At 35.8% G+C, this 27,817-nt stretch overlaps 1 protein-coding gene across 2 annotated transcripts; it reads left to right on the top strand.

The window, feature by feature from the left end:
* Positions 1-386: 386 nt before the first annotated feature.
* Positions 387-27,817, top strand: LOC125661166 (receptor-type tyrosine-protein phosphatase epsilon-like). 2 transcript variants are annotated; one of them, XM_056147166.1, is made up of 22 exons: positions 387-528; positions 1,969-2,118; positions 3,409-3,558; positions 5,402-5,536; positions 6,408-6,516; positions 6,744-6,796; positions 9,614-9,786; positions 11,429-11,522; positions 12,051-12,118; positions 13,496-13,532; positions 14,600-14,697; positions 14,868-14,993; positions 15,856-16,004; positions 17,538-17,673; positions 19,363-19,512; positions 20,237-20,330; positions 20,823-20,896; positions 21,023-21,157; positions 22,242-22,367; positions 23,949-24,100; positions 24,248-24,383; positions 25,040-27,817. In XM_056147166.1, the coding sequence occupies exons 3-22, from the start codon at positions 3,468-3,470 to the stop codon at positions 25,172-25,174; spliced, it is 2,271 nt and encodes a 756-aa protein (XP_056003141.1). In that variant the 5' UTR covers positions 387-528; positions 1,969-2,118; positions 3,409-3,467; the 3' UTR covers positions 25,175-27,817. The 2 variants fall into 2 exon arrangements, with proteins under 2 accessions (XP_056003141.1, XP_056003140.1); XM_056147165.1 differs by having other exon boundaries at positions 9,605-9,786.

Raw genomic sequence — 27,817 nt, 5'->3', positions numbered from 1 at the left:
ACAGAGCTTGAAATATGTCTCGTATTTAGTCATTTGTATTATTTTCTATCATTTTTATCAAGTGAAATTGATAAAACATAATGGATGATTATGAAGAACATTGTGTAAGGAAATGCCGTTATTTGGTTGACAATGTAAACAATAAAGAAATGTCTTGTTCTCTCTACTGTCCCGATCCCATGCCGGGTACTCTTCATGACCCTATGAACCATGACTTGACCATGATTTGATGATATATTTTAACGATTGTTTTATTCAGCTCAGTAACTGAAACCTTGCGTAATCCATTTGTTTTCTTAAGTTTGCGCATAGTCCCTGCACAGTTTCCGCACCATTGAAACCATAGTTTTCATGCAGTGAAAACTTTCATTATTGTAGCCTGTGAGAAAGGATTCTACGGCCCTAACTGTACCCATGGCTGTGGACATTGTAAAGGGAAGGCTAAATGTGATCACGTAAATGGTTCTTGTCCGTCACGAGAGTGTAAACCTGGATGGAAGCAGACATCAGATCGGAAATGTGACCAAGGTATGATTTTTAAGATGTGAAGGCAAGGTTGCTGTATTACAGGAACGTGTATGCAATAAGCCAGATAATCAACGTCCATTCTTATAGGGACTTTAATTTAGAGTCTTACAATAATCTGAAATGAAGGCAGTGGTGCATTAAACGTATCATTAAGTTCAAAATATTATGTGGGTGTTTGCCGATGGATCATGATGCAGTTAAGTGAAGAAAAGGGTATTAAAAATGAGGAGATAATACTCATAAAATAGAGCATAAACTATATATACATCAACAGAGTGAAATATGTGAACGAAAGTCACAAGATTATTTAATCAAGATGCTTACATAGGAATGTACAGCATCAGAGAGTTTTTTATTAACATTTATTGCCAAATCGAGAAAATGCATAAACATTTGGCATCGGTAAATGCGTACTGTTTGAAACAGTTTAGCAGCCCATTTCTTATAAGGGTAAAATTAGGAAAATCTAGGAAGTAATAAAAAATATCCCTATAATCATTACCACACAGATCTCCACGGGAAGAAGATGTAGAAGTTGGTGAGTATTTTCATAATATATGCTCCAACAAATAGCTATTATTAACCTGCTTATCTTAAGAAGAACATCTTCGCTGTGTATCTATTTGTCGCAGTAAATACGCTATATTCGTTGACCGCTCTGTATCATAAATTCCAATTCCATGAACTTTTTTCATAATTTTGGTGAAATCATATGGTAGATGTTTGATTGTGTGTTTTACGTTCCGTCGAGAATTTTTCACTCATATTGAGACGCCATCAGCTGTAGGTGAAGTATCACAAATTTTGACCTGTTCGTTGCATGTTTGCTCCTTCGTCAAACGTTCGGCATTTAGAATTGAAAATCACGGGTCTTTCGAATATGACCTTCAAATGGAGATCCCGATTAGCGGCGTGCGTTGACACGTTAAAGAACCCTCCTCACTGCTGCTGCCCTAAGCACTACAATTTATATGGGTCTGGGGGTCTGGGGCCCCCTTAATACCCCAGTGGGTCCAGTGGTCGGGGTCCTGGAGTGAAGCCTCCGGAAGCTCCTGGATTTTACAGAGCTTGAAATATGTCTCGTATTTAGTCATTTGTATTATTTTCTATCATTTTTATCAAGTGAAATTGATAAAACATAATGGATGATTATGAAGAACATTGTGTAAGGAAATGCCGTTATTTGGTTGACAATGTAAACAATAAAGAAATGTCTTGTTCTCTCTACTGTCCCGATCCCATGCCGGGTACTCTTCATGACCCTATGAACCATGACTTGACCATGATTTGATGATATATTTTAACGATTGTTTTATTCAGCTCAGTAACTGAAAACCTTGCGTAATCCATTTGTTTTCTTAAGTTTGCGCATAGTCCCTGCACAGTTTCCGCACCATTGAAACCATAGTTTTCATGCAGTGAAAACTTTCATTATTGTAGCCTGTGAGAAAGGATTCTACGGCCCTAACTGTACCCATGGCTGTGGACATTGTAAAGGGAAGGCTAAATGTGATCACGTAAATGGTTCTTGTCCGTCACGAGAGTGTAAACCTGGATGGAAGCAGACATCAGATCGGAAATGTGACCAAGGTATGATTTTTAAGATGTGAAGGCAAGGTTGCTGTATTACAGGAACGTGTATGCAATAAGCCAGATAATCAACGTCCATTCTTATAGGGACTTTAATTTAGAGTCTTACAATAATCTGAAATGAAGGCAGTGGTGCATTAAACGTATCATTAAGTTCAAAATATTATGTGGGTGTTTGCCGATGGATCATGATGCAGTTAAGTGAAGAAAAGGGTATTAAAAATGAGGAGATAATACTCATAAAATAGAGCATAAACTATATATACATCAACAGAGTGAAATATGTGAACGAAAGTCACAAGATTATTTAATCAAGATGCTTACATAGGAATGTACAGCATCAGAGAGTTTTTTATTAACATTTATTGCCAAATCGAGAAAATGCATAAACATTTGGCATCGGTAAATGCGTACTGTTTGAAACAGTTTAGCAGCCCATTTCTTATAAGGGTAAAATTAGGAAAATCTAGGAAGTAATAAAAAAATATCCCTATAATCATTACCACACAGATCTCCACGGGAAGAAGATGTAGAAGTTGGTGAATATTTTCATAATATATGCTCCAACAAATAGCTATTATTAACCTGCTTATCTTAAGAAGAACATCTTCACTGTGTATCTATTTGTCGCAGTAAATACGGTATGTTCGTTGACTGCTCTGTATCATAAATCCAGATTGCATCAAAAGCTTTGGTAATTTTGGTGAATTCATATGGTAAATGTGTGATTGTTTGTTTGTTTTACGTTCCGTCGATAATTGATCACTCATATTAAGACGTCATCAGCTGTAGATGAAGTACCACTAATTTAGACCTATGTTTATCGTGTTTCCTCCTTCGTCAAACGGTCGGCATTTAGAATTCAAAATGATGGGTCTTTCGAATATGACCTTATAATGGAGATCCTGATTCGCGGCGTGTGTTGACACGTTAAAGAACCCTCACTGCTACGGCCGTTGACACCACATTTGTAGTACTTCACACACAACTGTCGATGTCTCAATATGAGTTAACAATTCTCAAAGGGACGTAAAACCAACCAACTCCGTGGCGGAGTTGTTAAAGCATCACGCTAAAAATCACACGGCCTCTCACCTGTGGTCGACGCGGGTTCGAATCACGTTTGCGCCGGTAAGTGAGAAAGTTTCCCAGTTTACTTTCGGAAGGATTCCATTCTACTAATCAGTGCGTGTGTCATAACGTACGCTAGTCTAAAAATATAAGAGGTTGGCACCCCGGCAAAGAATAATTGATAAATTAATACCTGACATAAAACTCTCATTATTGTAGCCTGTCAGAAAGGATACTACGGCCTTAACTGTCGTCATGCCTGTGGACATTGCAAAGGAATGGCTACATGTGATCACGTAAACGGTTCTTGTCCTCCACAAGAGTGTGAACCAGGATGGAAGCAAACTTCAGATTGGAAATGTGATCAAGGTATATATGAAACACTTTATCCTATCCCAATTTGAAGGCAATGTATTTTTCTAGTTGACAATGTAAACAAAACGTTTTCTTGTCTTGTGTGCTTATTCGTTACCGGGTACTCATCCTAATCCCATGAGCCATCCTTTACCTGTCTCTGAAAGTCAACACATAGCCGAAGTCTTTATTGACTCGTTGCAAACAATATTAGGACTATAGTGAATTTCAGAATTGTGAATATTAGGGCTTGTTCATTGTCAGAATGTACAAGAGAGAGAGAGAGAGAGAAAGAAAAGGGGGTTATATGCAGTTTACATCCTTCATGCCTATCAAATCCACGCGTATTATGCAGATGACGTCACCATTGTCAATGAATGGCAGCATTTAGTCCTATGTTCGGCGCCTATGGCCTTTGAGCAGGGAAGGATCTTTATCGTGGTACACCTGTTGTGACACGGAGCCTCGATTTTTGCGATCTCATCCGTTGGACCCCCTCATGTAGTCGCCTCTTACGACAAGCAAGGGGTACTGACAACCTATCTTAGCGCAGATTCCCACAGGAATATATAGTTCATGTGGGTTTTGTCCCACGTAAATATACATAACAGAATAAATGTTTAAAAGGGACTGGTTTTCGTATTTTGATCTATTTTATTTATACCTATTTTATATATATCACATTTCAAAAATATTTTTCATTTTTTAAATGTGATAGATATAATAAACCATGATATACAACCAACAAACCTATGGTATGATTTTACATTTCATATCATGATTTTTGACCTTGTGACCTTGTACCATGGTAACACAATCTGATTAAAACAAGATCCTGAGATCCGCTCACTTAGATCGCTATACTAGATAGAATCTGACGTAGCCCCATATAGGGTCACGGCCGCATGACCTTTCGTTAAGCCAATCAAATTGACCCTGTCGATTTATACCAAAGATAATTTTTCTCCCATGAACCTTTGCGTGATTATTTACGTTAGAGATATAAAAAAAAAATGGCTGCGCATTTGACAGACGACTGCACACCTGTCAAAACATGCGATTTAAACAACGTCTGTATTCTCTGCGGGTTTTCTTTCATTCAAACGCTAAAAATCCCGATGGAGTTCACAATTCAAGGAAAATGGCTGCGATTGTTTGGTTTGAAAGAAAACATATCGCAGCTAGATGCAACGTCACAATGTACAGTTTACGTCGACTGGCGTTATATTCCTCGCGTTATTTAAGTAAACCATCTTGAAAACTATTCAATTCGTACCCGCCCCTATTCATACATAAATCTGAATTCACAATTAATTTAATTTGGGTATATTTCATATCGTACGTTTTGTTGTTTGAATGAACGGAATAGATTAAGCATTATTGCGAAAGTTTAAAATTCGTTAAGCGAGAATATACAAATTTACAGTGTGGAATAAACTTCGTGGGAGAGAGATTACAGCAATTTGTTTACGAATTGCCAGGAACCACCTAAATAGCCATCATTGTCTGTATGGCGCAATCTGACTGGCTGATAGTTCTCATCAATATTCTAAGCGAAAGGTCATGCGGACATGACCCCCTATGGGGTTACGTCAGATCCTAGTGTAGCGATTGTGAGCGGATCTCAGGATCTGGTTTTAATCAGATTGCATGGTTACATTATGTCGTGACACTGTGGGATTACTTTGGGCCACAATATGTTGGTAAACATTTTTAATAGGAATAAAGTTTTTTTTTTCAAAAATCTTTTAAAAATCACAACAGCTGAAGTGACTCATGTGAGCGATATTGCCCACGGGGATCTTGTTTATACCGAATAGGGTATTATCATTGATATGTCTATTATGTTTGTTGGTAGAATGTGACAACGGAACTTTTGGATTTCTGTGCAACTCAACATGTAGTGAAGGCTGTTTCTCTATTTGCAACAAAACAAGTGGATCATGTGACCACTGTCTGACCGGATACATAGGTGTATTCTGTAACGTATCGGGTATGTCATTAATTATCTACAGCATATCTGATAGGAGAGCAGTTTCCTGAGTGCGTGTACTGTAACTTGAACGTAGGTGTAATACATCTGATATGATATGAATTATAATGATTTATATAATATATGCATAGGTTTGTTACAACTAGTGAGGTTTATCTGGTAACTGCTTATTGAACATTTCAATGTTATGTTTGGGTGGTTATGTAATATATCTTGGGAGTATTCTGCTGTGATTTATTTTTAATTGCACATTGCGTACACTTGAATGTGAAAATGAATGAAAATGAGTATATGTATTGTATGATACAACTTGCTAAAAGGAATTTCTAAGAATCTGATTAAGGGCAACAAATTGGGATAGGAGTCTTTTCATATATTTTTTTAAATTATGATAATCGGAGTATAACATCCAAAATGACTCATTATATTTTAATACTATAACGGTAATCGTTTTATTATACAAAGTAGGATATATAAAATGAATTCTTTGTATTGAGAATACTGCGTTAATTAGGAGGCATAATTTTATTAGATTTCAGTAAAGGTAATTTACTCTGCTTGCAGAAGGTGTAAGTACAACGAGGATGCCTAGTAACGTTTCAAACTGATATATTGTAATAAACAATAATACAATCAATAAGTTACATATAAATCCTGAACAAAACTTGACGCAGACGACATGCGTTTCGACACACAACACACGTGTTTCCCTCGAACGTCTCTGGGGACCAATCTAACACACGTAACTATCGTTCACAATTGCAAAATAAACATAAACGGTTTTAGTTAATATCATCCATGTGCATGAGTGTATTATATATAAAAATTCGTAGAAATAATGTAAAATAATACAATTTTCATTACAATTCAGTTTCAGAATCAGGACAACAAGCGGCAGTGAGCGTAGCATTAGCAGGAGGTGTAGTGGGCCTCATAGTTCTCGTCATAGCAATCATTCTTCTTGTAGTTATCATCACTAGGTAGAATAATTTTTATTTATCTTTAAATTGTTTCCAAATACCCTCTTCTAACAGTTGTCCTAGCAACACATATGGCAACCAACCAAAAGATGTATCTCTTGAAAATTTTAGTGTTTCCTTTATTGTCAAAACGATCACTTACATTGTAATTCGTGAAGTATTTTATTCAAATCTCTTTGGTTCACAAACAAAATACTATGTTGGTTTTTTTTTAAAAATATTTGCAGGAAAACACAGAAGAAAAAGTCAACTGAAATAGAAATAGCGGAGACTGCAGAGGGTACTTTAGCTTGTATTTTGATACAATTTTATTAGTTTTTGTCGTCCTTAGCATGATAGGCTTTAGTCGTGATCATTTTGTGGTATGTTTGTAATTGGTCTTGCTTTAGAGGACCTTTTACAACTTCTGGCTGTGGATCCGTTTTAAAAACACGTTTCCATGGTAAATGGGGCTTAATCAACTTCAACAAATTGTATCTTTTAATTCATGGATTAAATATTGACATTGTGTTGCCCCTTTTGGGTAAAATAATCGCTTTCGGATCATCATAAATGACCCACTTACATCATGCAGCCCCCTTTGGATCATCGTAACGGATAATAGCACCATTAAAATTGTCCCCAAAGGTCTAGCAAAGTTATTTCATTTTTAATGTAATATTGCATTGCTTTATCGTTTCTATATTCTTATTTTAACCAGCCCATTTCAAGTGAAAATGATTTCAAGCAGACTGTTTGATTTCAAGCATAATGTGTATTATATGATTTTGGACTATAAGGGGGGCATGGCTATTGAAATATATAAACCTACAAGATGTTTAAAATTTAACAACAATTTGATCAACAGAAACAACCAACCCCTATAATTGGTCAGTTTAGATTTACTGCGGGAATAATTATATCCCAAGTCAAAGGTATCGAGGTACTATGTCCTGACTACCATCCTGGAATTTTGCCAATGACATTTTTCGAAATGCATTTTTTTCCTTCAAAATCACACAATAGTGGATTTACTAACATGTTACGTTTAGATATTAAACAAGTGTGCATTGAACGACTGTGATATCCAAATAGGACCAGTTGCTAATGTGCGCAACTTCACATCACACCGTCCCATAAACTTCCATTTTACGCAACACGCCGTCCCACTAGCTTCAGTTTGAGCAACACACCGTCTTGCTAACTGAAGAACATGTATGAACAACACACCGTGTCCCTAACTGGAGTATGGGCAACACACCGTGTCCCTAACTGGAGTATTGGCAACACACCGTGTCCCTAACTGGAGTATAAGCAATACGCCAACGCCGATCTGTTACACTGTATGCTGTTGCACGGGCTATCAACACAGAGCGATAACACAAAGTCCATCACATTAAGACACAACACAATGTCGCGCTTACACTATTCCGTTGTGTTAGCATGATTCCCAAAACACACCGTAACGTTAACATTATTTCACACGACGCGCTATCGGCACACGTCTCTTCATTTAGTGCGAAGTGCCACACAGGAATTGATTACTGTGCATCAAAAGTTGCAATAGAGAACTTGAACGACACAATGTGTCCGTATAATGCAATGTCTTCTTTGACTACATGCACACGTTTTAAGTGTAATTGGATTTGCTTAATGCCTATATTCGCCTTCGTTTTATTCTATCTACCTCCTGTCTTATCTTTATTTAAATGTCAGCACATTATTTTAGACCAAGTATTAGATAATCAATGCTCTTTTTCAACAATGTTTACCTATTACACCGTTTGCAATGTGACAGATTGACTGTAAAAATAAATTTACATTTTTTCAGTTTGTACAATTTAGCTTCCATGTATATAAAGGACCTTCCTTCTTAAAATAAACTGACTAACGTAAATGCGATTCGATGATTCAATCAATCAATCATATTTACCGAAATTAGTATTTCGTATATTGTTCAATGTTAAATAAATGAGTAACATTTCCGAAGAATATATATATTTAGAAACAATATATCATACTTATAATTATGGCCGTTATATCTTGCTTCCACTTGAAATAGTGGTTAAGGTGCCTGCTCCCCAACCAGGCAGCTCGGATTCAATTCTCGATCCAGATTCCACATCAAGCCTTTAACGTTTAATGTAGGTAGTAATTGATCAAGCTTCCGCCATTAGAAGAGAAAACTACTGGTCTTTCGAATGACATCAAAAACAGAGACGTTAAACAACACACCAAAAAATCAATAATACTTTAGACAGATAACTATAAATCACAACATTTGTTAAACCAGATTTACATGCAACATATCAGCATAGTATAAGCTTTTCGGTGATCAAAATTTTATTTAAAATTTTTGTTCTATAACGATATTGCTTATACTTACTTTAGAAACTACCATGGATAGAAATTCGAAAATATTGCCACAATTCAAAGTGTATATCTTAAATAAAAATGCATTACGTCAATCATATCATTACATTCACCCAGATATATCGTTTCCAGAATCTACATTGACATTCATTGACATGAGCAGTGATTAATTTCCGTCTACATCCACCTTGTGTAACGTTGCACTGCAATGCCATTGCTTAATCTCGTTCTATGTGATTGCGACGGCGTGTTGTAGTGTAACGGCTTGTTGTGTGAAATGGTGTTTACTTAGCGTCACGGCGTGTGGTGTGAACTGGCGTTAGTAGAAAGAGCTGGAAGAAGTTCGAATGTGTTCTTTTATATAAAAACTACCAGTTCAAAACTACTCATTCTACGACTTATAATTAAAAACAGTTAATGATATTTGAAACGAAAGTACAGTACATCGTGCTTAAATGCAATATATGTAAAAATAAAGTATGCTTTCCAGCTGATTAAGAAAGAAGAATGCATTCTTATCCCAGGTCAATTAGAACGTGTGGATTATTCAGTTGAAATATGTATTTGAGATTGGACTACTACCGGTGGAATTTAAATTTCCATGATAGATTTGAAAATCTGTTTTAGAAGTTCTGTATCTTTTAATATTCGATATGGTTTGTATATAACGCATACAATGAATTTTAATGGCACGTGATCAAGCTTTAGCCAATCAGTTGAGGATAAATGTAGATAGATATTGCAGAAAAACCAGAGAGGAGAGCTGACACAACACCTGGGGGAAGCGGATATGTCGAAAAGAATGCTGAACCCAATGGAACCGTACAGCGGAAAACACTCATGAAAATAGCTGATCTCGGGAAAGTAATCAAGAGCCTGTCTATGGAAGAAAATAAGAAATTTAATGAAGAATTCAAGGTAAACAAATTTTAGTACATTTTGAAATTGATGAATATTTGTAAAACAACCACTTGCGATTACAACCATTACCGGTTGTGAAGTTTATTAAGTGGATCAAATGTTGAAAAAAAGAAGCGGGAATAGAGATTTACTTTGCCCCAACAAATTCATGATTTGGACAGACTATGACGTCACAATGTTGGTGATGTTTTCCATTACAAAGTATCAGTATTTACGAATAAAAGTGTTGGGACGTACTTGTATTTATCAATCCAAAATATGTTTTTGTATTTTGTTCAACTACAGAATAAAAATGCTTTTAGATTCTTAATCGTAATGTTAGAATCGACAGAGCTACGCTTGAGTGAAGTTTATGGACGTCAATCACATGTAATTTTCTCTGCAATTAATTGACTACCTTACAGTAATATACTGAAAATTGTTTCCATATTTAAAAAAAACCCATACGTGTTGTAAAAATTAAAAGGACATATACATTTCAGCGATAATTTTTAAGTTATGAAGAATTGCTTTAGCCAAAATCTGCAAATATTACTTTGGCTTGCTGGTAATGCCTCAAATTTCTAGCGCGTATGATTTGAGCGTTTTGTACGGAAGCCGATAGGTGCCAGGGTAGAGAATTAATATTTATTCAACTGGCAGCCGCCACTTAATTTATCTGGCGGCCGCCACTTAATTTATGTGGCGGCCACCACGTAGTTTAACTTGTGGCCGACGCTTATTATTTGACGGCCGACACTTATTATCTGGCGGCCGCCAGTTAATTTATGTGGCGGCCGCCACTTAATTTATATGGCAGCCGAGACTCAAATTAAATCATTTATATGGATGTGACCAGTTATTCTATACCTCTCTCTTTCTCTATCTCTCTAAATGAAAGGGGTGCAATTCCTCCCAATGCTTAGTAATATGTATGTGATATATATACAATTAAGAGCATTAAATTATTGTTTTTCGATTGTACTGTTAAATACGTAGAACCACGGGGCTGACCCTCCATTTTTGACAACGTTCAATTTCTATTATTTTCACATGCAAACTATAATTATTTTCACATTTGAAATAATATTAATTGACGGATTGGCCCACACCCCACTCTTTTGGTGGTAGTAATGAATGGTAAAAATGTAGTAATGAATGAACTGATAAATTGAAGTATGAACAGAGCCCTCTCCCTCCAATTTAGGAGTACGAAGTTTGGACAAAAGAGACAGTCTAGGTTCCTTTTTTGCTTGTCAACAATTGTAGAAGACAATTTCTCCTCCGACTGTCCCTATACACTTTGAAAAACGATGCTGCGTGTTTGCGTACTATTCTAAATCTTTCCAAAATAATCATTCAGCGATACGAATTACATTGTTTTTGCAATTGGCAGCCGCCATATATGAATTAAGAGGCGACCGCCAGATAAAATAGCTGGCGGCCGCCAATTAATTTACATGGCGGCCGCCACATAATAAGTGGCTGCTGCCAGTTAATAAGTGGCGGACTGGCGGCCGCCACATAAAGTAAGTGGCGGCCGCCAGTTAAATAAATATTAATTCCATACCCTGGCACGTATCGGCTTCCGTAGTTGACTGTGTGATATCAACTCTTTCTCTTTGGATTATATATATATATCACATTCCTTTCTTCGCAGGGAATTCCATACGGTGAACAAAGCCATACTCCGTGCGACGTTGCCAAGATGGCGCAGAACATGCCGAAAAACCGATACAAGACAACGTTTCCTTGTACGTAGAATTCAAGTGATAATTCAAAGGCGTGTATGTATTGTAATGTTAACGTTTGGATGAATTGCGTATTTTGTGCCTTGTGCCTTAACTCTCTAACTTATTATATACAAGAGAACCTTATTATTTTCAGCTCAACTTTTGTTTTTCATTTACGATCATTAAATGTGATAATGCGCACAAGTGATTCTCATATCTTATTTTTTTATCATGTACCTTAAACATATTTATCGTAAACTTCATATTGTCAGTAAGATTTCCATCCATCTCCTGTAAGTCTAGCACGTAGATGGGTTTATATGTACGTAGTGTATTACATATGTATTTTTAATTTTAATAGTTTAACTTTATGTAGACGGAATGTTATTTGTATTGTAGTTTAGCTTTTTTTAGACGTACTAATTAATATTTTTAATTGTAGTATAGCTTTATTTAGACGCACCAATATTTAGCTTTATTTAGACAAACTAATTAAGTTTTTAATTGTAGTTTAGTGTATGTTGATGAAGTGTCGTATTTTAATTGTAGATGACCATTCTCGTGTTGTTTTGACTATTTCTCCCGAAAATGACTACATAAATGGAAATTACATAAAGGTATTTGCATGTATATATGAACATGCATGTAATGCATTTTAAAGCATGCCTATTCTGTCGATGATGGGAGGGTTTCTTTACCGATATTTCAGTATGTGTCCAAATATACTTGTGCCGAAATCTATATTTTTTTTTTGTATTGTACAATCTTCATTCATATGTTTTACGGTGCAACCGTTGAGTCGAGCGAAGACCCTTAAGATCGTACAACACCACTTCAGACATATGGTCCGCTTATTTATTTAATTTTCGTTTTCGTGATGGATCAAGAGCGCAAATTCATGTGATAAACGATGCACTTGTCCAGATTGAAGCACAAATCAAATGACATTTGTTTGCAAAACCACGGACATTGAAAATCATAATTATCATGAAAGTAGACTAGGGTATTTCCATGAGTGTTTTGTACACTGATATTAAAGAACTGCGAACGATAGCTAGTACTGTTTCGCTGATATTAAAGAACTGCGAACGATAGCTAGTACTGTTTCACTGATATTAAAGAACGGTGAACGATAGCTAGTACTGTTTCGCCGCCTACCTTCTTGCCATTTTATTTAAAGTTATCATTTTCAAATGATTTTATTTAATGCCAATAAAGATATTTATATGAATTTTCATAAAAAAAGGTGACCTGTTTGACAAAACAACGAGAGGTAACTCTATATAATCATGTGTTTCACTATAGAATTCAATGGAGAACGGGAAATATTTTTGAAACATCTTTTCCCCCAGTGAATCACAAATTCCTTTTAACAGGTATTATACATTGTCATTTATCATTTATACCAAAAATGTTGTTGCTTCATGAGGAGAACACATGTTTACAGACCAAAAACACAACAAACATCTTCACTCTTTGATCGATGACAAATTAGGTCAACCTATGAAAAATGAAGATTAACCATTATTTTACTTATAAATTTAAATTAATTTGACAAATCAAATGGTTATTTTTATCAATAAGCATTTCAAAATATATGATGTTTTAAACCCTAATTTCAAGGAACAGATTTTTCTACCCCTTAATCAATAGGAGGTGTAATTAAGAGCAATCAGTTAATCAACACTGGAATTAAAGGTAATAATCAATTACTAATGATTTCCACTTTGCATTAAAAAAAATCCCATGAGCAAAATTGCAAAGTTTTTAAAAAAAGATATACGAGTTGAAAATGTAGGCGGGAATCCAGAGTTATCGTGCGTAGTTCTTTCGTGAATTTAACAAAATGTACAGTTTACACCGTGTTCGGTTGTTTTGTAAGCAAGCATTGTATTCCGAGGAAGGTTTGGTTTTGTGTTCAGTCAGAAATACAAAATGAACGAGCAATAATGAAAACACAGTACTCATTTTTTCCTGCGTTCAATATTCTGTAGGACACGAAAGGACAAAGAGAATACATCGCTACCCAAGGTAAATATTTTGTCTTAAATCTGGAAACCTCATATAGAAACTCCGACGTCATACATATGCCCTTGTAATCGGAGATCCGGGAACACAGTTTTTGGTCTGTCCGTCTGTCTGTTTGCCTGTTAGTTTGTTTGTCCGCAAAAACCTTAACCTTGGTCATAAACTTTAATTGGATAGTGATGGTGTTTTCATAATTACATGTGTATTTCTTGTAACATGACTTTTCCTTTCGTGCCAGAATTTTAAACTCGTGACCTTCAACTTGGAGTTTAATCTACTTTGAAAAAACTTTTAACCTTGGCCATAACTATCAAATGGTTAGTCATATAACTTTCATATTTCACATGTGTCTTCCTGTTAACAAGTCCCGTGGAGATCTGGGTTAGAATAGGTCCTCAGTATCCCCTTGCTTGTCGTAAAAGGCGACTAAATGGGGCGGTCCTTCGGATGAGGCAGCAAAAACCGGTGCACGATAAAGATCCATCTCTGTCCAATGGCCATAAGCGCCGAACATAGGTCTAAATGTTGCAGTCCTTCATCGGCAGTGGTGACGTCTCCATATGAGTGAAATAATCTCGAGAGGGATGTTAAACAATATTCAGTCAATCAGTCCTATTAACAAGACCTTTCGTTAGGTAGCAAAATGTTTTACCTCATATCCTTAGAGTTTGACCTACATTTGAAATTCTTTAACCTAGTCCATAACAGTGAATGTCTGTCTAGCGACATGGCTTTCATGATTCACAAGGCTTACCCTTTTGACAAGATCTTGCTCTCAAGATCAACATTGTGGACCTTATAAATGATCTTGACCTCAGAGTCTGACCTACTTTTGAAAAACTTTAACCTTGGCCATAACGTTTGAATGGTTAGTGATAGGTGTTTCATCTATACTATTTGTATTTCTTGTGACACGAACTCTCCTGGGGTACCATGATTACTTTACTGCCACATGGGGGCATTACTATTTCACAAACAAATGGTGTTTAATTACTGAATGATTCACAAACAGGTGGATACACGTGAAATTGTCTTCTGTTCTGTTAATGAAAATACTTTGACTACCGTAGGTCCAACGAAGAATACGGTACAAGATTTCTGGGCTATGATCTGGCAAGAGAACATCCGGGTTCTAGTCATGGTGACGAATTTGACGGAAGGATCAAAGGTACACAATAAACGAATGTGCTTTACATGAAAAATGGACATTGTTTCCTTAAAACACTCATCAAAAACGTCCTATTCAGTGTTGTTTATCCAGATGAAGCATATTCTATTTGCAAACCCGAGAGGGTAGTGAGTTATGTACAATCATGACTGACGTATTCTTTGAAACAGATTAAATGTCACCAATACTGGCCTGAACACGGTGAGATGACATCGGGATCATTCCGTCTACGGGTCATATCTCAGAGGGCCTCAGCGAACTACATCCGGCGTGACATCAACATCACCCACATAGAGGTGAGACTGATATTGTAAACATAAAACTTATTATATACAGGCTGACATACTGACATTGTAAACATATAACTTATTATATACAGGGTGACATCAACACAGAGGTGATACTGATATTGTAAACATGATGCTTGCGCCAAGTTGTTTTCTTATATTACAACTGTATACATGTATCGTCGACTGCCCTATTTCGGTGACTGATCAGAATCGGTGACATTTTGTTTACGTGTGCGCGTTGTCGTTTCCGGGTGTAGATTGCGTCATCAATTTCGCCGGAATGTTTACAAACATGTATAGAATACGCCTTCAATTGTTTTCCGAAAATGAACTACTAGAAGGAGAGTATGCAAAAAATCAACACGAGCACCCCAAAAATAAATCCATTTACTTATTACTTTTTCAAGCAAACTTTCAAATTGATATAAGGTATACCAAAAGTCTAGAGTTCTACACTATGTTATTTCATTCATTGACGTTTAGTTGCACATTTCTCCTGTATATATACGTTTTAACAGTTATAGACTTTTGGAAAAACTATATTAACAATGGTCACCGAAATAGGTGAAGTCACCGTTTTAGGACCACAAAGTGACATGTTTTTTGTTACGAAAATATATTCAATTAACGTACCAATGGAGTTGGAATTTTCGAATGAAAGTAAAGAAATGTAATTACTTTAAAGGTAGGTGAATTGTTTATTTATCTAATTTAAGTGATTAATGAGAAAATCACGGTTTATCACTAAGGTCACCGAAACTGGTCAGTCGACGATATATCTCTATCACCACCAACAAAAACGGTCCGAGGACAATGAATCAATCTGTTTTCTAGCAATATAACTGTGTACATGTATCTATCACCATAGACAAACGTTGTTAGGACCTTGAATCACATGCACTACACAGCATGGCCTGATCATGGAACTCCTTCACCAGTAGAGCTCCTCGTGTTTTATCGTCACGTCAAGCAGTTAAAGCAGATGTATCCCGAAAGTCTTCTGGTTGTACACTGCAGGTATGTGAAAATACGCTATTTCAATAATATTATCTAAATAGAAACACGATTTATGTATTCGATGATTAGCATTCTGTTAAGCTCATTCCATCTAAAGTTTACGAACGATTTTCAGACGGAAGTTTTACTGTTGTGTACTTTTCACATATCTCGGGAAGAACTGGTTCTGTTTCAAAGATTGTTTGGTAAAGGGGAGATAGATAGATAGATAGATAGATATATAAAGAAATAGATAAATAAATAGCTAGATAGATAGATAGCATAAGGGACAATCTTTGAACATCGTCTCTACAACCACAAGTACAGATACTTTAAATCGGTACACGATGATTTTCCAGGGTGGGGTCAAACTAGAATTCATGGTGTTATATAGAAATGCGTAAAATGTTAAATGTTATTCGTGAGAAGCACAACGGTACAACTTGTGAAGTTAATACGCAGGTGTCCCATGTAGTGTAGATTCAAGTATATTCATATCTTGACTTTGAGTCATGGTGGGGTCATAGTAGAGGTTTAAGGTTTTGTAAAGAAATATTAAATGAGCATCTTTCTCAAATATTACTTTCGATGAACACAAAAGTACATTTGTCAAAGTACATGCATTATGCAAAAGTCTGTATGCAGTATATATTCTTATTTGTCTTAGCCATGGTCGATAGGGACTGAGTGACGTCACAAGAGGAATTCCATTCCAGAATTGAAATATGTAGGGAAAGCCTTTGATCGATTGATTGTATCTTGCTTAACGCCCCTCTTGAGATTTTTTCACTCATATGGAGACGTCACCAATTAAGACCGGTGAAGGGCTTCAAATTTAGGCCTTTTCTTGGCGCTTACCGCCATTGAGTAGTGGGGGTTCTTTAGCGTGACACACCTACTGTGACACGGGGCATCCGTTTTTAAGGTCATCTCCGAGGACCCGTGACATTCACATCTGATGCCGAGTGTTTGGTGATAGAACTGTCACAACCTGTTTTCACGACTTAGGTCTGTCGCGGCTTGGTATGAAAATATCTTTCAACGCTCACAATCTTTTACAGATTTCTATAAATTGAATTCGACAAATAATACATAAAACCCATAATATGCAAATATCTGACTATTTACCAACTTTGGAGTTTCGTTCTATTGTATTGAAAATAGTTACACGCATGCCACCTAAGGATTCTGATATAGTAACCGTTAGCCATAAGGTCCGACTATGGAAGTGGAGAATAATTACATGAAAATGTACCACGTGTGCATTATGCCTTGAATTGGGATCCACTGGAAATACAGCACGGCGCATAAAGTTGTTGACTTAAAGAAAACAAAGTATAGATGTAACACCATGTGCTTGTTTTTCATAATTAGTAATTACAGGTCAACCTGACCAGTGCGCAAATTAATCTATTTCTGTGAATATTCGTCACATCTCGTTATAGCACTAGCTGTGAATTCACTCATCACATCTCGTTATAGCACTAGTTGTGAATTTACTAGTCACATCTCGTTATAGCACTAGCTGTGAATATTCGTCACATCTCATTGTAGCGCCGGTATCGGGAGGACTGGAACCTTCATCGCGCTAGATGCCTTGTATAAGCAGGGTCAGAAGGACGGGTTGATTGACGTGGTGCGCTATGTCAACATCATGAGAGAAGACAGAATGAACATGATACAGAATGTGGTGCGTATACTCATCAAAACCACCCCTTGCAATTAGTTCTCTCCTGATCTGTTAAATTTCGTTTCCGTGAGAGATCGTTTGAACAATTTCAAACGTTCGATGCACCTTAAATTGAAACAGATGTTACCTTGGAAATACTTCCTATATTGTTTTGGTACGTTTTACACATACATGAAACAACCACATTAGCAGTTTTACAGCTTTTCCCTCCTTCATGATTGTTCTCTTCATTGTCCTTGTCACATTTATCTTTTTCAACATTCAATATTTTTTTAATAAACCCGATATGCATATAGTTTGATAAAGTACATATATATGCATAAATCCCAGGTGTACATATATTTAGTAGAGTGTATTCCACCGGTATACATATATTTAGTAGAGTATATTTCCCCGGTATACATATATTTAGTAGAGTGTATTCCCCCGGTATACATATATTTAGTAGAGTATATTTCCCCGGTATACATATATTTAGTAGAGTATATTTCCCCGGTATACATATATTTAGTGCAGTATGTTCCCCCGGTATACATATATTTAGTGCAGTATGTTACCCCGGTATACATATATTTAGTAGAGTATATTCCCCGGGCATACATATATTATGTACATTTAAAAGCCCCGTTCACATGCCCTGATTTACTCACGGGATGCAAGTTCTGCATATATGCAAAATCTGCACCCGGGTGTAAATTTGAGCATGTGAATACAATTGCATAAATGCAAAAGTAAATATACATATGTGCAAATATACACCCTGGTGTAAATCTGCACCTACTCAGACCAGATGCAAATTTACTTTTGCATATGTGTATATTTATTCCTAGAGTATTTTTCGTCATCTAAACGCACACACCGTATACAACGTCACACTCGAGGAGTCGTCACTGTGGATCACGAGGGATCGGCTCCGAAGAGGAGCAAACTCAGTATCACCGAATATGATATTGCTTTTCTCATAAAATAAACCGTATTTCTGCAAACATTATATTGCATAGGGTGTCGTAGACATATCTTGATCAATACAATTTGTCACCGAAACCTACACAGTAAGGGAAAACTCCTCCTCCTCAATCGAAAATAATTCCCTATCTTCATCTAACTTCGAGAATCATTGCCATTTGACCCTAATTTGTTAAGTACCATGTGAACGCTTAGCAAATATACTTTTACACACGGGTACAATTTTTGCATATATGCAAACTTTGCACCCCGTAAGTAGATCAGCGCATGTGAACGGGGTTTTAGTAGAGTATATTCCAGGTATATAATATTTTAATAGATTATATACCCCCGGTATTTATTTAATGTAGCATACTATTATACTTTCGGTATTCATGAAAGGCGAAGATAACGAACAGTGATCAATCTCATAACTCCTATAAGCAATACAAAATAGATAGTAGGACAAACACGGACCACTGGATATACCAGAAGTGTGATCAGGTGCCTAGGATGAGTAAGCATCCCCTGTCGACCGGTCACACCCGCCGTAAACTTATATCGTGATCAGGCAAACGGAGTCATCCGCAACATATTTTTAATTAATATATATACCCCGTTATATCTATACTTAGAACAGATGCCCCCTTGTATGCATTTAATTCAGCACATGCATGTACCTCTGCATTCATCTATTAATTGAAACAGTACCTTCATCTCATGTTTAACTCTCTTTCGACATAGGGTCAGTACATCTTCTTGTACAACGCCTTGAACGAGATTTTTCAATTCAATGGGAGGTTGTTGAAAAAGGAACAATTCATACAGGAAGTGACGTCACAGTTGATGTCAAATCAAGCTGTCAATGCTTCCTATTTCAAGAAAGAATATAATGTGAGTAGAATATTATATATTTTGTTTTTGTTTTATGCTACTTTTACTCATGTTGTAATGGTACATGTATCATTCGTACATGTAGGTGAATGCATATTTTTGTGGTTTCTCGAAATTCCAGATAATTATCATCGATAAAGCAAATAATCATAATCAATAGAATCTCTTCAATGTAACTTTCTCTTTCATTTTAACATACATATGACGTCAACTTCGTCAGTAATACTCACCCAGTAGACAGCTTGCTATATCTATAAACCATTACGTCAAGCGGATAAGGATTAAATTTACAGACTATTGGTGATTCTCTTGAGCGCAGTTGTTTGATTCTTGATTTCCTCAGTCTGTAATTATCATACTTACAATACAGGTACAACTTAAGTGACGTAAGGTTTTCTATATTCTCTGTATTCAATCCCGTAAACAGTGTTCCCAAAAAGTCAACAACCGCTTATAATTTACAGTCAGTCAATCTCGATTTATGAAATTAATTTGTTGGATATCATAAACATGACATAAATATTGACTAAAATACGAAACTATCAAGTAAATAGTATCAGTGAGTAACCGTATCTATATTGAAATACGAAACTATCAAGTGAATTTTATCAATGTGCGTATCGAAGCCAAAACACCTGAACAGTATCAAAGATGATCAATTTCATAAATGGACGAAGGTAGAATGATTAACTTGCTAAAGCTTTTCTGTACTTCCATTGTGAAGGAACTGGTGTCCATAAGACCGACATTGAGTGTGGAGGATACAAAGGAAGCAAAGCAACACATCCATCTCAACATGACAAAGACTGTTCTTCCGGGTAAACATCTAATGCTTCGGCTGCTGCTTCTGGTGGCTTCTCTTTACAAAAGATGACCCTCTTCCATAGAGCCATGGTCCTTTGCATGGGTATTGTTTGTGATTGAAGATTGGTATGGTGGACACGCATGATCACTTTCAATCATCTCAGAAAACCTGCTGTTCTGCTCCCTTTCTTCTAAAATGCGCTATATTGTAAATATTTGAGAGGACTAAAGCTTTGCAATTTACAAATTGTATCGTTGAGGGTGTGTACATATATCTATCTAATTGTCAACCGATTCTTGAGAAAAGTTATACCGACTTATAAACGTGTCAATGGTAAATCCCTCCAAAATAGGCTACAAAATATACAACCGACTTATAGGCGAACCGACCTATAGGCGAGTATATACGGCATATCAGTCTCATTACAAAGCAATGTATTTCGCATTACACTGTATATATGTATTGGTCTTAATATTCTAATTAATGCTTTACAACTTTTATACAGCGGACAAGGCAAGAACTGTGTTGACCTCTTATGTCGGCGGGAGAGGTAATTACTACAATGCCGTGTCCATTTCGGTAGGTGTAAACAAAATGTCAAGGGAATTTACATAATAATGAATGGAATTTGATGTAAAATCAAGATTTCTAGAAGAAGAAAAAACTTTTCACGTGGCTTTTTTTAACGTTTTTATTTTTATGCAGACATACACACTGAGGGACGGCCTGATTGCTGCGCAGTATCCTGTGGAGGGAGCCGCAATCGATCTAGTGCGCATGCTCATTGATCACGATTCCAGCGTACTGATTTCCTTCAATCAGCTTTCAGACATCGCTTCAGTAAGAGTGTTTTTGTTTTGCTTTTTACAAGAAATCATAATCCACTTATAAAAGAATCTTAACCTTTTAACTATAATTATTACGGATGTTAACGAATATTCGAATATTCATTTTTGAGGTGACTTTTGAATGTTAATTTTGTATAGAAATATTTGATATACGTAAACCAATTGAAAAGAGAGATAACTCTGGTGAATTTGATTTGGAGTATGATAGAGTTACCTCTCTTTTAAGTCAGTGTCTGATCCGTCAATTGTTTTCATGACTGAGTAAACTAAATAATTTATCAATGTGTAAAATCTGGAAATTTTACTCACAAAATTAACATAAAAGTGCTTTGCACTTTTATTCAGTTTGTGGGTAAAATGTTCAGAGTTTACACATCGATAAATTCTTCAAAAAGAATGTTTAATCCTATGATGATTACTATTATCGTGCTGTTGGAGGTGATATGCTCTGATGATTGCTGATTATCAGCAAATGTCAGCAAAGAATGAAACTCTCAGCACATATCCCGTCCAGTAGTGTGAGATTATCAGGCAATTTCTACGTGATACAAAATGTCATGCGCTTTGTCAATCCTTGTCCAAGCGACAATACATGTACATATAATGATGTAGCAGGAAAACCCCCGTCACATGTAATATTTGGGTGTTAACTATGTCCCTCTACAGGAAGTAATCGGCATGTTTAATCTATCTAAAACAGTTCACTTGAAATATTACTTAATCTGTCCAAGTTGTTTTAACGGAACCCATTACGGATTTCTAAAATAAAAAACATAAATATTTCGTGGAATCGGCACTTCTACAAACTGACATTGGTTTTGGTTTTGTACATCGAAAATAATACCATGCAAACAGGAATATGTTTGTTGAAGTCATGAATTCAAAATATTAACAGATTACTGGTATGTAGGGAGTAACTGCATATTAAAGGTAAAGCAGGCTTTGTTTCGTTTAGAGAATAGTCGAATGCTCTCAAGGTATATTTGAATACGAATTATTGACGTCCTTAATAACTGATCAATCATCATGTCGAAACAAACTTTTAGAATATTAATTTTAAATTATTTTTTTAAAAGTCTGCAGAGTGGTTTAAAACGTCAGCGGAGAGAAATGTCATTTCTCCTTATAAGACGATTCTGGGCAAAAGTCGGAAAATATCGGAAAATGTCCGAATGACTTCCGTGAAAATGAAGCATGACAAGGTACGTTCTAAAATACTATATTCATTAGATTCTTCTGTATATCAGTAATTTAGAAAAGATAAAGATGTATGTCTGAGATATTCGATACTCGGCGATCTCCCCATTATAGCTGGGTGTTGAAATTAAGTTTCAACTTTTACATTCGTCATTGATAAATGACCATATTCAACCAATAAATAGATTCTATCGTTAACCATGGCTTAAAAAGATCGCAAAGCTGCAGCACTAAGGAAATCGCTAAAAAAAAAAATAGCATCGTTACACCACATGAAAAGCAGCAGACATATCCCGATTCAGCATATTCAGACATGTGAGACTGTCTCTGATTCAGTAAATATTACAATATAGATACAATCGTAGTGCGCGTGCCTGGTTTTTCAGTAGCTAGTGCTAACTACATACGGGTGATAGTCATAAGTGTCGGCACTGGTACCCATTCATAGTTGGTGCGCATGTACAGTTGAATGGACTTAAACAATGTACAGGTTGGTTAAGATTTGTACATGTCTAATGAAAGGTGAAGATAACGGACCAGTGATCAATCTTATAACTCCTATAAGCAATACAAAATAAATAGTTGGGCAAACACGGGCCCCTGGACACACCAGAGGTGGGATCAGGTACCTAGGAGGAGTAAGCATCCCCTGTCGACCGATCACACCCGCCGTGAGCCTCATATCCTGATCAAATAAAGGGAGTTATCCACAGTCAAAATCAGTGTGCCAAGAACGGCTTGACAATCGGTATGAAACACGTCAGACAGCATTTGACCCAATGAGAGGTTGTATTGACGAACTCGTTATAACGACCATAGAATTTGCGAAACGCTGACTTCAATCGAGGATGTTGAAACCCCTGTATTATCAACTTGTTTGTCAGTAGCTAATGTCAACACAATGTCACGCATACATGCACTCTGGAATTTGAACTTGAACCCGAGACCATGCTTTGCTTATTGGTTTGAACATATTTTATTGTTAGAAAATATACAAATTGTTTGTGAAAAATAAAGGAAATCTACCTCATGATGGACTTGATAAATAATTCAATGAAAACAGAGTTGCCCTTTGATTCAATATTTTGAAACATACAATTGATTATTCATATATACAATGTAACTTAAAGACATTTTAGTAATATTTTATGGTTAAAAAGATGTTTCACAATAACTATTGGAAAAGACTCTAACAAAATTTATATTCCTGTCATGCATAAATCTTATTAAGTCATAAACGTTGTGAAATCTTATGACATCATATGTGGGTGGAACTACGTTAAAGAAAATCAAGTAATAAATATATACATAGTAATCGATCAAAACGATCGCTATGTTTGATAGAAGCTTGTATGATAGTAAATGAATATCCGTTTTCACTAGTGCTAAGGGCTCTGCCTATTAAAGAAATGTAAGACAGGTACCTAAGTACTAGGTTGATTGTGTAGTGTTTAACGTCCCTTTCGAGAATTTTTCATTCATATGGATAAGTCATTCGTTGGAATCTTGCATAACATTAAAACCTCCTACATGCATAATTAAATATATTCTATATCTGAAATATCACGATTTCCGTCTTTATATAGGCTTCTAATTGGCATGATGTCAGCGTATTTGAAATTCTGAACTGGAAGATAAAAAATCAACTTCCGGCGGAAACGAATGCGTGTGTGGAATTGATCAACGAAGTGATGGAAGTTCTCAAGGACAAAGAAACAAAAATCACAGTGTTGTCAAGGTAGATTTATATCAGTGATTTAGTCTTATCATCAAAACAGGACTCCCTAAAAACATCACAAGAATACGGAGTTTTGATATTTACTGGAAAATACGTAGTCTTTTCTTTGAAATTCTTATTTCATTACTAAGTAAGAAAATATTGTAGAGACGGGGCGACCGGATGTGGGATGTTCTGCGCTGTTTATAACGCCGTACAACAGCTACAACTGGATGACGAGGTGGACATGTTTACCGTCGTCCGACAGCTGCAGATACGTAGACCGGAAATGATATCCAGCTTGGTATAGCATTCTTGTATCTAAGAGAATTGATATATTTCTAAACTTCCTCTTTTCTGTTTTCTTTTTTTGAAAATAAACAAATAAGGCCAGGAGCGGATTCAGATAATTTTCGGGGGGTGGGGTACAACCCAACTTTGCACCTTTTTCGTACAAAACGCGTCTATCCACTGTTGACGATAAACCAAAAAACATGAAATGAGCATTTTCGTAACAAATGTTCAGCCGAGTGAAACGAGCGTTGCAATTCTCGTATCCCCCTTTAGATCCGCTCCTGTATCGGTGGTATCTACACAGATTTTCCTTCACATTTTTTGTAATATTTTGTATACTAGAATGCCCAGTAATACGCACTTGCAGAATGTTAAGCATTCCATCCACTCGAAATATACTTTTAAAAATGTCAACTACAGAATGATCCCCATCATGTGCATTCCATCCACCTACTTTTAAAAACGTCAACTACTTTATCGATGCATGAATCATAAACTTCTAAAGACTAATGGTAGTATATTTTGAAATCTAAAGTTAGTGCAGAGACTTCAGGAAATGTTTCAACTCCATCAACTTCTTTAAAAATAAAATGCAGTTATTTTTATTGAAGCATTCTACTAAAAGCAACAATGAACGCCGTTTATATCTTGATTTTTTTTTTTCAGAGTGAGTACCAGTTTTGTTGCAAAGTCGCCGCAAGCTTCTTCTCGGCGTGCTCGGATGCCATTTATGAGAACTCGCCGGGACGAGTAGAAGTTCCGCCAACAGAGGAGACCCTATACGCCAACACCAGTGTGTAAATTACGCGACATTGTATGTTAGTGTAATCAAGCGATAGTACATACAACAGGTGCGACCATATATGTATAGTGCACAACATTCTGACGATGTCTACTCTAAAGATGTATTCAACTTCAACACTTTGTACGCATTGATTGATATAATTAATCGATATACTATTTATTCCTAGATTTATTTATTTATCTACTTGTATTTATCTTTTTTAAAATGCGTCCATATTTATATTTATTCATCTACCTGTATTTGTTTATATTCACTTTTGGTTTTACATGTATTCTAAGGACATATGCGACATTTCTAACATTTTGTCTGAAATTAATTCTTCATCACCTCGATATGGAAAGTTCTTGTATGGATTTCTGAAATATGTTGAAATTTTGTATTATAGTAATATTACCACACTTTGTATATTGGCCCGGGTAGATCAATGGTTAGGTCACCTAACTAATAATGCGAGGGTTCCGGGTTCGATACCCGATTGTTCCAAAGATTTTACTTTCCTTCTTTGCTACAATGTCCATTTACAACCTGACTATACATTCTTACTAGCAACAACCAGGAACTATCAAAATATGCTAACTCTAAAACAGTCATGGTAATATATCCCAATATCTTTTTGGTAGAAACAAGATACAATGCAGTACGTGAAAGATCACCAAAAATAATACATGATTGTGAAACGTCGCGTATGCTCCTATATTCCTATCTTTAGCCAATCTGGTTAAAACCAGATTGATCTTTAGCTCACCTGCACTGAAAGTTCCTTTGGGGTTTTCTGATCGATATGTTTGAGGTCTGTCCGAAGATCCCGTTTACCCTAACGAAAAGGGGATGTAAGTGTGTTTGTTTGGTTTTTTTTCAAACGAAGGGTTATGCCCCCTCTCGTCGACCGGAGGAAAGTGAAAACAGATGAAAATCTTAGATATCCTTCTCAAGAACCATGCAGATCCGATGCTCATCTATAGATAAGACAGGTTCTATAGATAAGACAGGTTCTATAGTTTTGAAAGATCCAATGCACATCTGTATTTATTTTTGATAGATCCCATGTACATCTAAATATTTGATAGATCCCATATACATCTAAATATTTGATAGATCCCATGTACATCTAAATATTTGATAGATCCCATGTACATCTAAATATTTGATAGATCCCATATACATCTAAATATTTGATAGATCCCATGTACATCTAAATATTTGATAGATCCCATGTACATCTAAATATTTGATAGATCCCATGTACATCTAAATATTTGATAGATCCCATATACATCTAAATATTTGATAGATCCCATATACATCTAAATATTTGATAGATCCCATGTACATCTAAATATTTGATAGATCCCATGTACATCTAAATATTTGATAGATCCCATGTACATCTAAATATTTGATAGATCCCATGTACATCTAAATATTTGATAGATCCCATGTACATCTATGTATTTGATAGATCACATGTACATCTATGTATTTGATATATCACATGAACATCTATGTATTTGATAGATCACATGTACATCTATGTATTTGATAGATTCAGATTAAATGTAAATCTATATATTTGGTAGATCCCAATATACATATATTTGACAGATCCCATATACATATATATGTATAGGTATATATTTGAGAGATCCCATGTACAACTATATATTTGATAGATCCTATGTACAACTATATATTTGATAGATCCTATGTACAACTATATATTTGATAGATCCTATGTACAACTATATATTTGATATATCATATGTACAACTATATATTTGATAGATCATATGTACATTTACAGTACATGTATTTGATAAATTCAGATTCCATGCAAATCCATAGATTAGATAGATCTTTTGTGCATCGATTTATTAGATTATTTTTTTAAACCGTATGAATGTCTCCTGGGGTCACAAATTAACAAGCTCTGGGGTTCAGTTTTTCTTAGAAAAATATCGGAGGGAAAATGAATGTTTTTTACCTTGTACAATTCTACATATAGAGGAGATTCAAGTTTTTTCCAACCATGGCCTGTGGGGTTCCAACCATGAACTGGGGGTTCCAATAATTGTATACAGATATGGATCGGAATATTTTGGGGAAAATGTTATAGAACTTTATTTTCAAAATTCGATACGTAGATATTCTTTTTTCATGTTTATTTAACTTTGTTTACGCCCCCCTCCATGACAAGATAAGTTGACAATGGTGCATGGTGGTGGTGGTGGTGTATTTGCATCACGATCAATGCATGTGACCTAAGGGTTTTTTAATTTCTTTTTATTACATCATCATTTTCATATTTGTTTAATTTGATTCTTAAGAAATACTTTTATTATATTGTAGAAGTTATATTTTTGTATTTATATGAACTTTGTTATGAATTTTTGTGTGTGAATAGTGCTGGCTGTATGCGCGGAACTAGATTTTTTTAACTTTTGGCAGTTTTGTCCAGGAAAGGCGTGCAAGATTTAAATCTAAAAATTGTCCCAAAAATGTGTTTTATCAAATATCTCGGGTGGGGGTGGGTGCAGACTTCCGGTTCCCCTTCTGAATCCGCGCATCCACAGTACTGTGTATTCGTATATTTTCTGTACTCTCTTATTTAAAAAAAAAGTCCATTAAATCATCATATAGTC

Source organism: Ostrea edulis, chromosome 8 (genome assembly GCF_947568905.1).
Source record: "Ostrea edulis chromosome 8, xbOstEdul1.1, whole genome shotgun sequence".
Lineage (NCBI taxonomy): Eukaryota > Metazoa > Mollusca > Bivalvia > Ostreida > Ostreidae > Ostrea > Ostrea edulis.
The sequence above is the reverse complement of the archived record's forward strand: the minus strand, read 5'-3'. Positions and strand labels throughout refer to the sequence as shown.